At 38.6% G+C, this 14,461-nt stretch overlaps 1 protein-coding gene across 38 annotated transcripts in view; it reads left to right on the plus strand.

Moving 5' to 3' along the window:
• The window catches only part of RIMS1 (regulating synaptic membrane exocytosis 1), a 463,886-nt gene that overhangs the window by 333,215 nt on the left and 116,210 nt on the right, over positions 1-14,461 (plus strand). For 16 of the 38 annotated variants that reach the window (XM_024133017.3, XM_024133018.3, XM_024133011.3 and 13 more), the window contains one exon: positions 7,257-7,328. The exons of 14 other annotated variants lie outside the window; for them this stretch is intronic. In XM_024133017.3, the coding sequence (XP_023988785.1) occupies positions 7,257-7,328 (72 nt within the window). Of the gene's footprint in view, positions 1-7,256; positions 7,329-13,522; positions 13,706-14,461 lie in introns of all 38 variants that reach the window. 8 more of the 38 variants (XM_024133005.3, XM_055087651.1, XM_024133006.3 and 5 more) reach the window with 2 other exon arrangements.

The following is a 14,461-nucleotide window of genomic DNA, read 5'->3' on the forward strand; positions in this document are numbered from 1 at the left end:
AAGGTAGATTTTAGAAGCAGAAATAGTCCTTTTAGATAAGATTATTAAAGGAAACTCTTCCTGATACATAATTCTGAACATACATTTTACTTTTCATTATGATTTATTTATAAGTAAATTCTGTGTTCAACAAAAGGAAATACATTTTAAATGGCTTGATACTGTGATTTATTACTGTTGGGAACAGAATGTTATTTGCAATAAGTTTTTATTATTAAAATATATAAGTGCCCATAAAAATGAGAGAGAAATTACTGCGTCAGCTGACGCTAAATTCATAGGTAACCGTGGCAACCGTTCAGGAACACAGCACTTGCATTTCACCTCCTATTAGCTTTATTTACTCATTCAGAAGTTTCTGCCAATTCACAAATGAGGTGAACATGGCATCAGATTTGGAGACAGTGAATGTTCATAAGAATTTTGCCATCAGGTGACTTTTGCCCTAGGTCACTGGTTGCTAAAAAAAAAAATATTCGAAAATCAGTGACAATTTATATAATCGCCTTTGGATGTCCGGTATCAAGGCATATTTGATTATTTTGAAACTAACATAGTAATACAGTAAGTAAATATTTGCTTAAGAGAGCTCTCTAGTAAGTTGGAAAGCATTGAGTTGCCGTCTTATTTCACACACACACACGATTTTTAATGTACCATTTCTCCATAATTTAATTTCAACAGTAAGAAATCTTGATGTCATCTCAAGTGGTACAGTAGCTTTATTTGGAATTAACATGGAAGCATGTTTCTCTAGATAGAGGAATTTTCCTAGAAGTTGTAGGATTTTGTAAAACAACGATGAGGAAAATATACATAAGTTTGTAACCCCAGGGAATGTTTGTGACTTTAAAATTCTAGTGAAAATTTTCTTGCAAAATTTTAAAAATATTGAAAGTTTTAAGAATCATCACTCCAATAACAAAGTATTTCTTTGTAAATGGCATTATTTTAATATATAAATAGTAACTTTTATGAACCTGTGTGCACATAACTCTGTTGTGTAAAATTGAGAGCTACTTGTGGCTTCAAATTAACCAAAATTTGTGAGTGGCGAGTTAGAAAAAATGTATTTTAATAGACCCCTGAAGCATTGAGGTTCTGAGTTTAGTGTTCACAATTGAATGAATCATCCTCAAGTGTGAAAGGCAAGTATAAATTACTGTTATTATTAATATTATTATCATCATCTAATTCAACTTTTTGGTAAATATTTTTTCAAGAAAACGCAACATATTCTTTTTAAATTAAAAAAAAGTTTTGATAGTGACCATTCTCATAAATGTGAGGTGATAGTTCTTACTTGGTACATTTTGAGATGTATGTTAATACTTCATTGGCTTGAAGTTACTGACTCCATTGTTTTGATTGAGAATGTTTTTGCATCAGTGTACATGATATATTTCAGGAGGCAATTTATTGATGTGACTTAAATAAAATGGAAAATATTTGATAAAATAACGTTATTTTCCAGGAGTTTAAATTAAAGTATCCCACTGTGTTTAAAATTAATTCCTGAATTATTCTGCTAATCTAGTTCTAATTTCTTCGGCAACTTGGAAGCAGCTACTTGCCTAAAGGAGTCTTTATCCTTAAATATCAAGTGGTTTCTTTTTATTCAAAGTGGATGAATCTCTTTCTCCATTGAAAATATTTATGAGATAAAGAAATTACCCACTTTTTCACTTCCAGAATTCATGATACTTGCCACGTAGATGCAGAGTTAATGTAGAACCACCTATAAATTCAGTGCATCACTAATCATTTTTGTTTGCTTTATAACATCCTTTATCATCTGTGCTTTTCAAAGATGTCCTTTATTTAAATGAATGAAATGTACCCCTGTACTGAAATACTTAGTGAGTCTATTTAATGGCTATAGTCAGATACATAAATATCAATAATAAACAAAAGGGTAAATGTATCTTAATTGTATGCATCCATCTTCACCGTATGTGAACATTTCTTATTTAGGTAGATTCTGTTTGAATTTAATTTTTTCCTTCCCCAAATTATAAGGAAACAAGATGATGGAGATTTGCATTTCACATTAAGCCATCTGGATAGGCAACCAATATATAGACAGAAATATTCTTATGATATCAGTGTTAATTATAATTAAAACATTATGTGGTAGAATTTATTACATTTTCCCCAAAGCAGAGTATATTTTCATTTTATTAGCATGTTAATTTTCCACTTTAATAGAATTGTAGTATCTTCAGAAAAGTTTTATTTATCAGTGTCTTCAGGGAGTTGCTCTAACCGAATTTAGTTATAGATGAGGAAAGGAAAGTGGCCCAGAAACAGATTTTAACAATTGCCTTTCTTTTCATTAGTACATTTTATGAAGCTTCACACTTAATCTAATAGAGAATAATAATTAAAAATGGAACTTCCAGAAAATTAGACTTAATTAGGAATGCCCTCCCTTTTTGATTATTACTCTTGCTTCCATTTAATAATACAATAATTATTGTTATACCTTACATTTGAATATAACTTTATAGCTTTTAAGGACCTTAATTTGTGCCCTGTGAACTGGGAGGCATCAGGCGAAAATCATACAACTGTAAGTTGCGAAGTAAAAAAAAAAACAAACTCAGGATCTCTGATTCTTGCACATCTACACCAAAGAAACATTCTTTACATGTAATAAAATAATGATAAAAAATTTTGATTCAACAGAACACATGTTAAAACCCCAAATAACTAAGACATGATGGAGACACCGTCACTGTTTTGTTTGCTTTTGTCTAAGGACCCCTCCAACGAACATCGTCATTCAAAGTCACTCCATGGCAGAGGGGGTGGGAACCTAGGGCCATGGGCCACGACGGTGCCTCACCAACTGACTAAGACCCATATTCCCTTGGACAAGTCATTTAACTTTCCTGGGACTCATTTTCCTCATCTGTAGATTTAGGTGGTTGTAGATGGACTAGCTGAATTCTGATGGCCCTCAAGACTCTAAAACTGAGTCCATGCTGCCTGCTTGCTTCATGATGATGGACATGTGTTGGGCCAGTAATGATGACTGACACCTCGTTATGCATAAGGCAGTAACCAGAGGGCATTTCTTATTTATGGTATCTTAGGTTTTACCAAAGACCAGAAAACAATGCCAAGTTTTATGTCTAAATTTATTTGATTTGATGTAAGCTGAACTGTATAACCCTGATTAGGTTTTTACTTGTTGTAACCTTTTAGACTCTCAAATTCCAGTAGAATACTCAAAATATTACTTTTTTAACCACCTAGCCAACATATATTTATTGAGAAGCTACTATGTCCTGGGTGTTGATGTTACGGTAATAACGCAAACACAATTCCTGCCCATGAGGAACTTAGGAAAGAGTAATGTAAGGCAGAAGGTAGTTCCTTTCACTGTGATCCATTTTATGATCACATGATCAACAGTTTCAGGGCAATAGTACAAGAATATAAATTGATGGTTTTAACCTCTCCTGTTTGCGTATCATAAGACCCTCTTCCAAGAAAGAGCTGTGTTTAAACATGCAATATATTCATAGCTATAACTTAGGATTGGGGGTAGAAAAGACAGTAGGTTTTTCTATTTTCTTCTCTGTTCTTGCTTTACACTGAATTATTACAATCAAGCGAATGTCATTTTAACTCAACTTGAGGATTCTTTTAAGCGGTTAGAAGAATTATAAAGACATGTCCTTTGTAGAAATCTTTAGAAGAATCTTCAATAAAGTACGTTTCTGTGGCATTTGAAGAGAAAAAAAAGGGCATCCATAACAAGAGGGTTAAACACTAAAACAAGGACAAAAGTTAGATGCATGAACCTCTGCCTGAATATTTGTCATCCAGTTATGGGACATTGAGTTTGATACTCTTACACATGAATAAGAGTCTTTATCTTCAAGAAACAAATATATATTATTATCATTTTAAATAATACTTTTATAGCATTGATCTCTTCCTATTTTAAGTAATGCTAAAAGCACTACAAATCCTTGTTCTATGTAATACTGCAAAAAACTACAAATACTACAATACAAGTACTGAGTAATACTGAAATATTTCGAGTTAGCAAATCTGTAAGGTGATAGTATTATTATTGCCATTTTGCAGGTGGAAAAAACTGAGGCCCAGAGAGGTTAAGTAACTTGACTAAAATCATCCAGCTGGTCAGAAACAGAGTAGACATCAAACCCAGTTTGGCTCTAGAGTCCATGCTTTTAGCTACTAGGATCCAGTGTCATTTTATGCCACAGATGCAACGCGTTCATGGACATTGAGATTATAGACTCTTAGTTTGACATGTAAGGACCATATGAGTGAGAGCAAATGACTTAACCCCTCTAAGCCTCAATCTCTTTATTCTTATAAAGGCTGAAAGCTTAGTACCTCCTTGTTGGATTGGTGAGCTTAGGTGAGAGAATGCACCAAGTTCTTAGTAAATATTAGACACTGTTCGTATCGTCATTATCACCATCACCAGGTACTGTGATGATCAGCCTTGCATCCAAACCCATTAAGTTTAGGGATGAGAAGCGGAAGAGATGAAAGTTTTATAGAAGAAAAAAGATCTCGGCTGGGTCTAGACAGACTCCTAGAAATTACTAGGGATAGGAGAAAAGCAGAGAAGTTCTAAAAGATTCTTGTCACCTTTCTGCTACAGGAAGGTAGAGAGTTGGTACAAAGGCCTGCAGGTGCTTCTCGTGCCTGCCCTCCACCCACGAACCCTTCTCTCTCAACACTTTCCTTCCTGGTCCACTTACTGTCGCCTGAACATTGCAGAGCATCTTCCTTCAAACTGCAATCCACCCCTGTCCTCAGGCACCCATCCATCCCCACAGCTCTGAACCCCCTTGCCCTGGTTGACTGTTCATCCTTGCTGTTGTTAGCACTGATCCCCTTCTGACATGTTATACAATTTACTTGTTTGAGGGTTTTTTTGTTTCTGTTTCTGTCTTTGCTTATGGTTTGTCTTCTACCACTCGGACACGAATTGCTTGAAGGCAGAAATTTTGTCTGCTTTGTTCACAGACATATTCCAAGCAGCTAGAGCAGTGCCTGGCATATATACACATGCAACAGATGTTTGTCAGTGAGTGAGTGAGTGGGTGAAAACCCTTCGTGACCGTGAGCTTCGTGAGTTGACCTTAAACTCTGGGTTCTCTCTTGGCTCTCACTCTTCTGAGAGGGGACAAGGGACTCTGGCTCTCCTGGTCCCTGGGCACTCCTGGGGCCAAGCATAAATGTCCCCGGATGGTATAGGACGTTTAATTTCGAGCTCAGGCCCCGGGGTCTGCAGACCTTCTTCCTCTGCCTCTGCCGTCACCCCGCCCCAAGCACCGCCTGCTCTGCACCTGCTGCCTTCCCTTTGCTTCAGGAGCAGCTTCTCTTCCCCACAAGCTCCTCGTTGAGTGCAGGCGAGAGCTCAGGATCCTCCTGCACCCCGCGGTCCCCTCTCCCGACCGCACGATCAACGAGGTAGCTAAAAGCTACCCCCTAGTGTCGGAGGGAGTACCTCCATGCCCCAGCCTGTGCCTGGCCTTGTGGTCTCTTCCCTCTGTGAACAAGGGTGCACCCAGAGGGCAGGCGCCAGAGTCAACCCCTGCACCCTCTTTGCTGGACAGTGTGTGACAGAAGCAGCTCAGGAGCCGGACTTAGCTTCTAGCCCCGGCTCTGCCACCGGCCATGTGGCCTGCCCCGAGCCTGCTTCCTCACCTGTGAGGTGGACCCCTTCCCGAAGGATCATCGTGACAATAAATAAGGCGGTGCCTCCCTCAGTCCTGGCCCAGTGTTTTCCTGGGGATTAGCCTGATGTCCAACTAGTCAAGGGACGTGGTAAGGAGAGATGCCCCTCCTCTGTCACATCCCTTTTGTCACCTCAGAAGCGAGACGTCAGAGTCATGAAAGTCTCAAGAATACGCAGCTGGAACCCAAATTCTAAACCCAGACTCTGAGTTTGAGGGCAAACTCACGTGAGCCGAGCAAGTGGCAGCAGGGAGAGAAGAGGGGCGGGACAAGCATCCCCAGAAGCGCACGCGCCCTGTGACGCGGACCTGGCACTTATATGCGCATCCCTGTGCCTGGACCTATGCTGGATATCAGAGCGTCTGGCCTTAATAAGTAAAAAGAGTAGAGACAGGAGACTAGATCTTAAAGTTTCTCATCACAAGAAAAGAAAATTTCTAGCTAGTGGTGGTGGGTGTTGACTAGGCTTATTGTGGTGGTCATTTTGTCATATTCACAAATATTGAATAATTATGTCATACACCTGAAACTAGTACGATGTCATATGTTAATAATATCTCCAAAAAAGACAGTTTGCTCCTTAACATTGTTGGAAGGAAGGGATATCAGGAAATTAAAATAAGGATAAATTGTAGACAAATCAGTTATCAAGATAAACTATAATGTTTTTTATGGTTTCTCTGTTTTGTTTTAAATAAGTGAGTTTCTTGACCACAATATTTTTTTTTTTATTTCTTTCAAATGTGTTGTAGTCCAGACACATTTTAGGTTGAATAGACATATGTAAACTGCCTTGGGGAGATAAACTCTATGTATAAGCATTATTTCTATAGGAAAATGCACTTCGGGTTTCAAATGTTCGATGTACATACCTACTTTTAGAACATAGAGTAAATCAGGAACTTTATTAGTTCTTTGATTTGTGACGTATGATTAGGTTTTTAAAATGCTACATGATTGCAAAAGTATCTTTATGACAGTTTTTTAAAGTAATTTGAATAGTTGGTTTTTTAAATACTTTTATTTATGTCAAACACGTTTCCCTAGAGCATTTTTCTTCTCTTTTCTTCATAATTTTGGGGGAGAAAAAAGCATAGGAGAACATCTTTGTAGCACCAAGTTTCAACCTGTCAGAGTGGAGGGCACTTCCCCGTGTGTGGTCTTTCAGCACTTAAACCACAGCTGTCATCACGTTTATCATCACTGCATTTCACCGTTGAGTTTGTTTCTTCCTCAGGAAGGCACAGTTGCCAGCGGGAACCCCCATGACATCAAGACTGTAGACTTAACGCATCTACACTGATGGGGTGTCAGCTTCTGTGTCTCCTGTTGGGGAACTTGTGTCTTCCACACAGTACCAGTTCTGGTTTTTATTTTCATTTTATTTTAAAAGTTACGGGCTGACAAAACCAGTTAGGTAAAATAGTTGCCATTTTTCATGTCTATTGCTTTTATCATTGTATGAGATGACCGTAGCTTGATTCATCATATATTTTGTATTTCTTTAACATTTCATTCCACAGGCACTCCAGAAAGTCTGAAAGATCTAGCACCCAAAAACAGACTAGGAAAGGCACTGCCTCTGATGCAGAAAGGTAGGCTTGGTGTTGTGCTGTGCCGCATCTTCTGTTTCACTAAGATGTTCTGGGGCGCCTTCTCTGTCATTTGACATGTGCTTAAACACAACTGTGATGCTTAAAGACATTCCTGTAAAGAAATCTCCTATACGGGAATAGCGTCATTCAAAAAATGAGATGGGTAATTTGAAGGCAGCCCTTAAGTCTTAGGGCTTAAGAAAAATCTCATGCATTTCTCTTAGTGATCATTCCGATTACTAAAGAGGATTAAATCCAGTGCATTCCTATATACATATTAAGACATCAGTATTTAGTTTCTGAAATCATTGAAATGTTACCAATGAATGTATTACCTGAAATATGCAAATATTTTGAGCGTCTGTTATTTATCTGAATGACGCCAACTTCTTAAATATCTCCTCTACGAATGGATAATCTAAGAGTCTACTTGTAATTACAACCTAAGATATTTGCTGAGTTAATATAGAAATTAAGGGATTACTGATCTTTTGTTTGCAATTCATTCATTGCCACCAATTTTTAAAATACTTTTGGGTACAAGATACTGCCAGATTTTTTACATAGCTGTAAAAAAAAAAAAACAAAAACAAAAAAAACACCAAAAAATCCAATTAACGTATATCCACTCAACCAACCAGTATTGAGAGCATGCAGGGTGACATAGTTGTAAGTGAATGCGTGCCTTCGAGTGTCACTCCTGCCGTAGAGGTGTGCACAACGTACAGTGAGAACACAGGGAAAAGAGGTGGCTGCAATGAGATTAGGAAATAGGTCATAAACAGGTGGCACTTGAGCTAATCCAGGTGTATGAAAGTACATGTGAAGAGCAGCGTGTTCTGTGAGAAGGGAACAGTATGAGAGAACACTGAGCCTTGACATATCCTCTTGAGTTTGGGGAAACCATACCCATTTGGGGAGGGAAAATAGGATTCTTATCAGGAGTTGGGAGAGAGGGCTGAAAACAAAACGGGAGAAATCCTTAGAGACTGTAATAAATGACCTCGTGCGCCATGGTGTAGAATTTCAACTTCTACCTTATTCATCCATGAGCCACGGACAGGCTTTAAATGTGAGAAGTAGATGATTAGTTTTGAGTTCCAAAATTATAGATCACTTTAACAACACTTTGGAAGGTGAATTGAAGAACCCAGGTGTAGATGCAAGACACCAGCTAGGCTGTTACAATAGGCTTGGTCGAGAGGGAGTCTGTACAATTCAGTGATCCATACAGTTAACGAATATGTACACCACTATGTGTTAATTTCAAGGAATAAAATAGAGAGCAGCAAAAAGGGGAGCTTCCCAGAAGACATTGAGTCTGAGATGAAGTCAGAAAACTGAGTCGGTATTAGTCACATCAAGGGTTGTGTGTGAAGAGGAGATGGATTGGTTCCTGGCTAATGGTCTATGGAGATATCGACTATTTAGGGAACTTAACTTACAATGGAACAAGAATCCTGGCAACCAAAGAAAGTGTTGAGTAGAAATTCAGTTTTACAGGAGTTGGATGGATGGATAGATAGATAGATAGATAGATAGACAGATACATCCATCCATCCATACATACATTGATGGATGGACAGATAGTTACAGGTAGAGGAAAAGAGAGAGAGAGAAACAGATAGATGGACAGACAGATGGATAAATAGATAGATAGATAGATAAATAGATACATCCATACATCCATCCATACATACATAGATGGACGGACAGATAGATACATATAGCGGAAAAGACAGAGAGAGACAGATAGATGGACAGACAGAAAGATAGATAGATAGATAAATATTGATACATAGATACATACATGTACAGAGAAATAGATAGATAGATAGACTGATGGATGGATAGATAGACAGATAAGAAGAAAGTAATGAAACAATACTGATTATGTCACTGTATACTGTCAACCCAGCTAATAGCAGTCTCTTTACCAGCATGTAAATGATTTTAAATCTTCAGCCATCATTCACAGCCCCCCGAGTCATATGCACACACAATTCCAATTATTTTGACAAGATTGAAAATGTTCCTCAAAGTTTCATATTCTTTATGTTCCATTCAGGCTTCTTTAATTCATTTAACAATTACTAGTTGAGCGACTACTGCGTGCGGTTTTACAGTTTCGGTGAACAAGTATTTTGACAATAAGATACTGTTTTACAGAATGTTAGATGATTCTAGAGTCCACTGCCTATGCTTATCTGAGCATCTGCCGTGCAACACTGAACACGTCTGTAAACACCAATCTTCCCTTCCGTAGGAGCAGCAGGGATTCGGCCAACTCCTAGCCCCAAATGTTTGCTTAAGGACCATATTCGTATTCCTCTTACCATTACTTACTTTGCTGCAGGTTTGATATAGAAAACTCAAACCTTTTAGGTATGCGGATTTGATTATAATTAAAGCTCTTTGTTGATTTTTATTAGAGTGTAAATCACATGCCTGGCTTTTGAGTGAATTGTTGAATAGCTAGTTACAAAAGAAGAATTGGCCTAGGTTTACATTAGCTCTCATTTCTTTAGAAGATACCTTGAGGTGACCTGTAGCTACAGATGAATTGAGACCACATTATGAATGCTCGGATGCTGATTCTTGGCCTTGGGGAGTTGACTTCTTCCCCAGAGGAGCCCCAGCACACAGACACACCTTGGCCTCTGGCAGAATTTGCTGTGATGATCATACTTTTTGAAGGTCCTTTGTTTGGCCTCAAAAAATTTGACCTTTTGAGAAGCAGACTTGTAAGAAAATATTTTGAAAGATATGGTAACCAGTTCTAGATAGAAGAAAGGCAGAACCTACTTCTGACTTTGGTGCCTCACCATTGAAATAGAGCTTCAGACCCTCGGAAGAAGCTCCTTAGTAAATAAAAGTGTTAACTTTTCACCCTCATGTGAGTTGAGCTTTGTGGATTGCTGGCACCACTGCACGCCCTGTTCTGAGGTCTTTTCTTCTTGTGGAACTTGCTCTCTGCATCCTAACTGGGGGATGTGGGGTAACACCTGGTATTTAGAATTGCTTGCATATGCATTTTTTGTTGTGCTGGCACTCCGGAAAAAAGTCCGTGTAAGCCTGAAATGGCCGTGACAGGAGGAACCATGGTGACCTTAAATACCACATGCATGTCTATCCTTTAACAAGTAATTGAAAGAAAAAAAAAAACAGAACTCTATTTTTAAGCCGCAATAGAAGCAATTCACTGCAAGTCTGCTTGCAGCAACAGAAATGTCTAACAACCTAAGGTTTTGGTGGGAAATGTGTTTCACTTAAGTTCAAGTCACAACACCTAAGACTTTAGGTGAAGAGAGAAGACGTAGGTTGAACTCAGTGGTCAATATTTAGCAATGGGTTTGGAGATGGTGAACTGGAGTCATAGTCAGGTTGGAATTCATACTTTGCTCTAGAACCCTCATTATTTTTGTTTCAAACATATATTATGTATAGACCTATAAAGCAGAGTAGATATTCAATTAAATACCATTTTCCGTATATTTTGTTCCTATAAACTCTCAAAAAACGATTCTATTAAATCTTGTCAAGCAATTTGATACCTGCACATATATTTATATTTTGTTTTACAAGATTAGCAATACATCCAGGGATGTGAAATTACCATGTTTCATCTCATGATACAGAAACCAATCCTGTCTCAAAGGCAGAAAAAGGAGCAGTGTTGGAGCTCCATAGACCTGCGTGGGTCCCGCCTTTATCATGTTAGCTCTTTGCCTGTTTGCAAGTCACTCTGTGACCCCCAGGTTTTCCATCTATAAAATAGGAACAATAGCACTTCTTAGAGCTGTTGTGAGAATGCAAAACAAAAAAAGGACACGTGTGTATGTATGTGGTATGCATGCCTACACACACACATCTATACACGCACATACACACTAGTGGCTGGCGTGTGTAGACGGTGCCGTGTGGACGCCCAGTGAGAATAGCTGTTACCGTCATTCTCCTTCTCTCTCACTCACTCCCTAACGTGCTGGTTTTTGATCTCTTTCCCTCCGACACCCTTACATCCTTAGCACATTCCATTTCATCGAAAAACCTGGATTCTCTCACGTTTCACTCCTGAACCTCAGCATTTCTTGATTAACCCTCCTTTCCTCTTGTCTGAAACAAACTCTACTTGTTTCCACCTTCTCTTTCGCCAAAGCCTTGCTCGTCTCTCTCCAGCCTCTGCATTTTCACTTTCCTCTGCTTCCCCTCCTGTGATCCAGCCCTGCTGCCACCCTCCTCGGTTTTCCTCAGGCAGAGTGGTTTCTTTGTCTCCCCTTGGGTCCACGCTTTCATATTGGTCATCGTTTGGCTGGTGGCAGAAACTGTTTTGTTACTGAGTTACTTTTAGTTTGTGTCAAAGGAGAAACAGCCCTGGGGCGAAATGGTTAACCCCCAACAGGTCGCACTGTTCTCGCGCCCTGCAAGCTCGTGGCTTGGGAAGATCTGTGTAACATTCATCTAGAAAGCCACTTATTTGCCCTTGAAATTGCTTTTTATATTTGTGCCATTTAGTTTGGGGCCACATAAGGCCCCCCTAAATTATTCACATTTCAAGTTACAATTAAGAGGTCCTTTTAGTGCTTATGAATTACATTAAGAAACGAAGCAAGATTTTAGTGAAATTGCAAGATCCATGAATTTTCTCAGGACTAGGGTAAAAACTGTACTATCCAACTTTCAAAACAAGTATTTTCAAGTGTATTTTGTACAGGAGTGCTGAAGTTTATTCTCATAATAATGGCTTTTAAAGAGTAATAGATAGAAACTCATTATTTATCTTTGGAAAGGACTTGATCACACCTTGGTCCTTCCCACATAAATTAATTCTGTAGAGTTGAGTTCATGTGAGAATGCAATCCAGAAGGAATGAACAGTTTTAATATGTGTTGTCAGTCCTTTCTTCTATTAATTTTGAAATCGAAGTGAACGTCCAGGTTTCGGGATCTGCCTTAGGGACTGATAAAGCATTAAACCAGAGCTCAAGAAGATAAAATGCACATTAAAGACCTAAGCTGTACCTTTTTATGCTCTAAAACATGACATTTTCCCATTTTATTGTTTGGAAATAGAGGAGATATCCTGAATCAAAATAATTATACCTATGAAAATCATTCCACTTGAGAAAAATTGTCAATCTGTATACAAGTTGAATAAATCACTCAATAATTAATGTACTTCCTGTGATCAATATGGATTCTTGACTCTCACACACTTTAAATTACTTAATCGAATTTTATAGCATTGTTTTCAAAAGGATGAAGTGTTATTTCTTGGCTTCTGTCACTATGAAAAGTAATACAGATTAGGTATTTTAAATGTGAATTTTATTTAAAATACGCACTGAAAATGATGAAAAAAGCAAAAACGTGTCTGCTTTAGACAAGCACACACACATATATATATATATATATATATACATACATATATATAGTCACATATAAAAATCCATTTTTAATTCTTGGTCCTTAATTCGGAAATTGGCTTCATAATAATTTTGAACACTATATTAAGATAGCTGTCAATGTATGGACAAATATCCTTTCAGCTACTTTTATACATCAGAGGACATATTTTTATCCATATATCAGCCATCTGCATTTAGTCAGTTCAGAAATGAAGCATTCCCCATCTTACTTCATTATTTTAATTTGTTGGTCTACCTAAATCAACCTTAGAAGACAGCTTCCCTTTGCTACCTATTTGGTATGGACTTCCCTGTTGCAGAGATAAATTGTGAACATTGTAAAAGTACACACAGAACTCGCCAGGGCATTGCTTCTTCTGGTAGGCAAGTGCTTGGAGTGTCCTGAGTTCACTGTCCCGATTGTGTTCACTCATTCAAATCCAGATCTCTCTTCTGAGCTCTTGTTCTCTGTGCTGCTGTGTTCTAGGCACCAGAGAGACAGCTCAGTAAGAAACAAGAGACAGAAGTCTTTGCCCCTGTGGGACTTGAGAGGCTTGTTACACTGGAGGAGTCCAGACAGGCCCGCTCAGAACCACCAGGCATGCACGTTCGCGATAACGCATCAGTTTGATGGGAGGTCCATTTCAGTAACTGTGTGATGGGTTTGCTCCTGGGTTTTAAAATCACTGTCTTGTAAGAGTAACCAGGTTTTCCTTGGACAGATGTGCTGGTATCAAAGTGGATGTGACCTGCTGACTGAAGATCTTTTCTGACCCTAATGTTTTAGGGTTCTCCCACCATGTCTTTCTAGAAGGGGATACGCAGCCCCGAGAGCGACTGATCAGCTAGTCCTTAGGGGAAAACATCCCGCTCGCTCCCGCTCGAGTGAGCACCCTAGTGTCAGAACACTGTGTTCTATGCACCACCTTGCCCCCGGAGGGTCGGCGCCACCTTCTCCGCTCCTGACAAGGTCGCTGTTCCGTGTCTGCCTCTGGGTCTCGGTGTGGTGTCGTACCTTCCTGAGCTCTTGACCCTGTCACTCATTATGACACCATAGTTCTTAATCCTTTCTTTGTGACACTTAACCTCTCCACACCCTCCCTTACCTGCATCTACCTTCACTGTGCTGGTGGTATTCTCTTCTATACTTCCTGCCAACTAGCCATCATCGAAAATTAAATTTGCCTGTGTTATGTCCTTCCATCTGTTTGTGACATATTCATATATTTTTTTTAATTATGTGAAATTCTGTATAAGAAATAACCTGGAATTAAATGTGGACTTGCTTTAAAAAGTGTAAGAGGAATTAGAAAAAAAATTGAAAACTTTCATCTTTGTTCAGTAAAAACTGAGAGTGTTTTAAAGTTCTTCAGTTAAAAAAAAAGAGTTAGAATGCCAGCAGATGGAGGTCAGCTTACCTTTGTACAATAGTGATGTATCTTCACGCTTCTTAAATTTGTATTTGTAATTTTGGTCTTTTCACCAGGATAGTTCATAGCATGGGCCCAAGGTTATTTTTATAAATATCTTTTCAGATTTTTCCTATTTAAACGTAAAGTGCGAGGGAATGGTAATTTATAAAAGTCTGCAGCCAGAACTATTCTTATCACTTATATGGACTTAATTGTAGCAATATAGGCAACAGCCTTTCTTAAATCACTTACCCATGTTGTTAAGATTCACAGGCTGTGAGTAGGTATACTAGGTCCAGCCCTACCAAAAATGG

The sequence above is a fragment of the Physeter macrocephalus genome, chromosome 10 (genome assembly GCF_002837175.3).
Source record: "Physeter macrocephalus isolate SW-GA chromosome 10, ASM283717v5, whole genome shotgun sequence".
NCBI lineage: Eukaryota > Metazoa > Chordata > Mammalia > Artiodactyla > Physeteridae > Physeter > Physeter macrocephalus.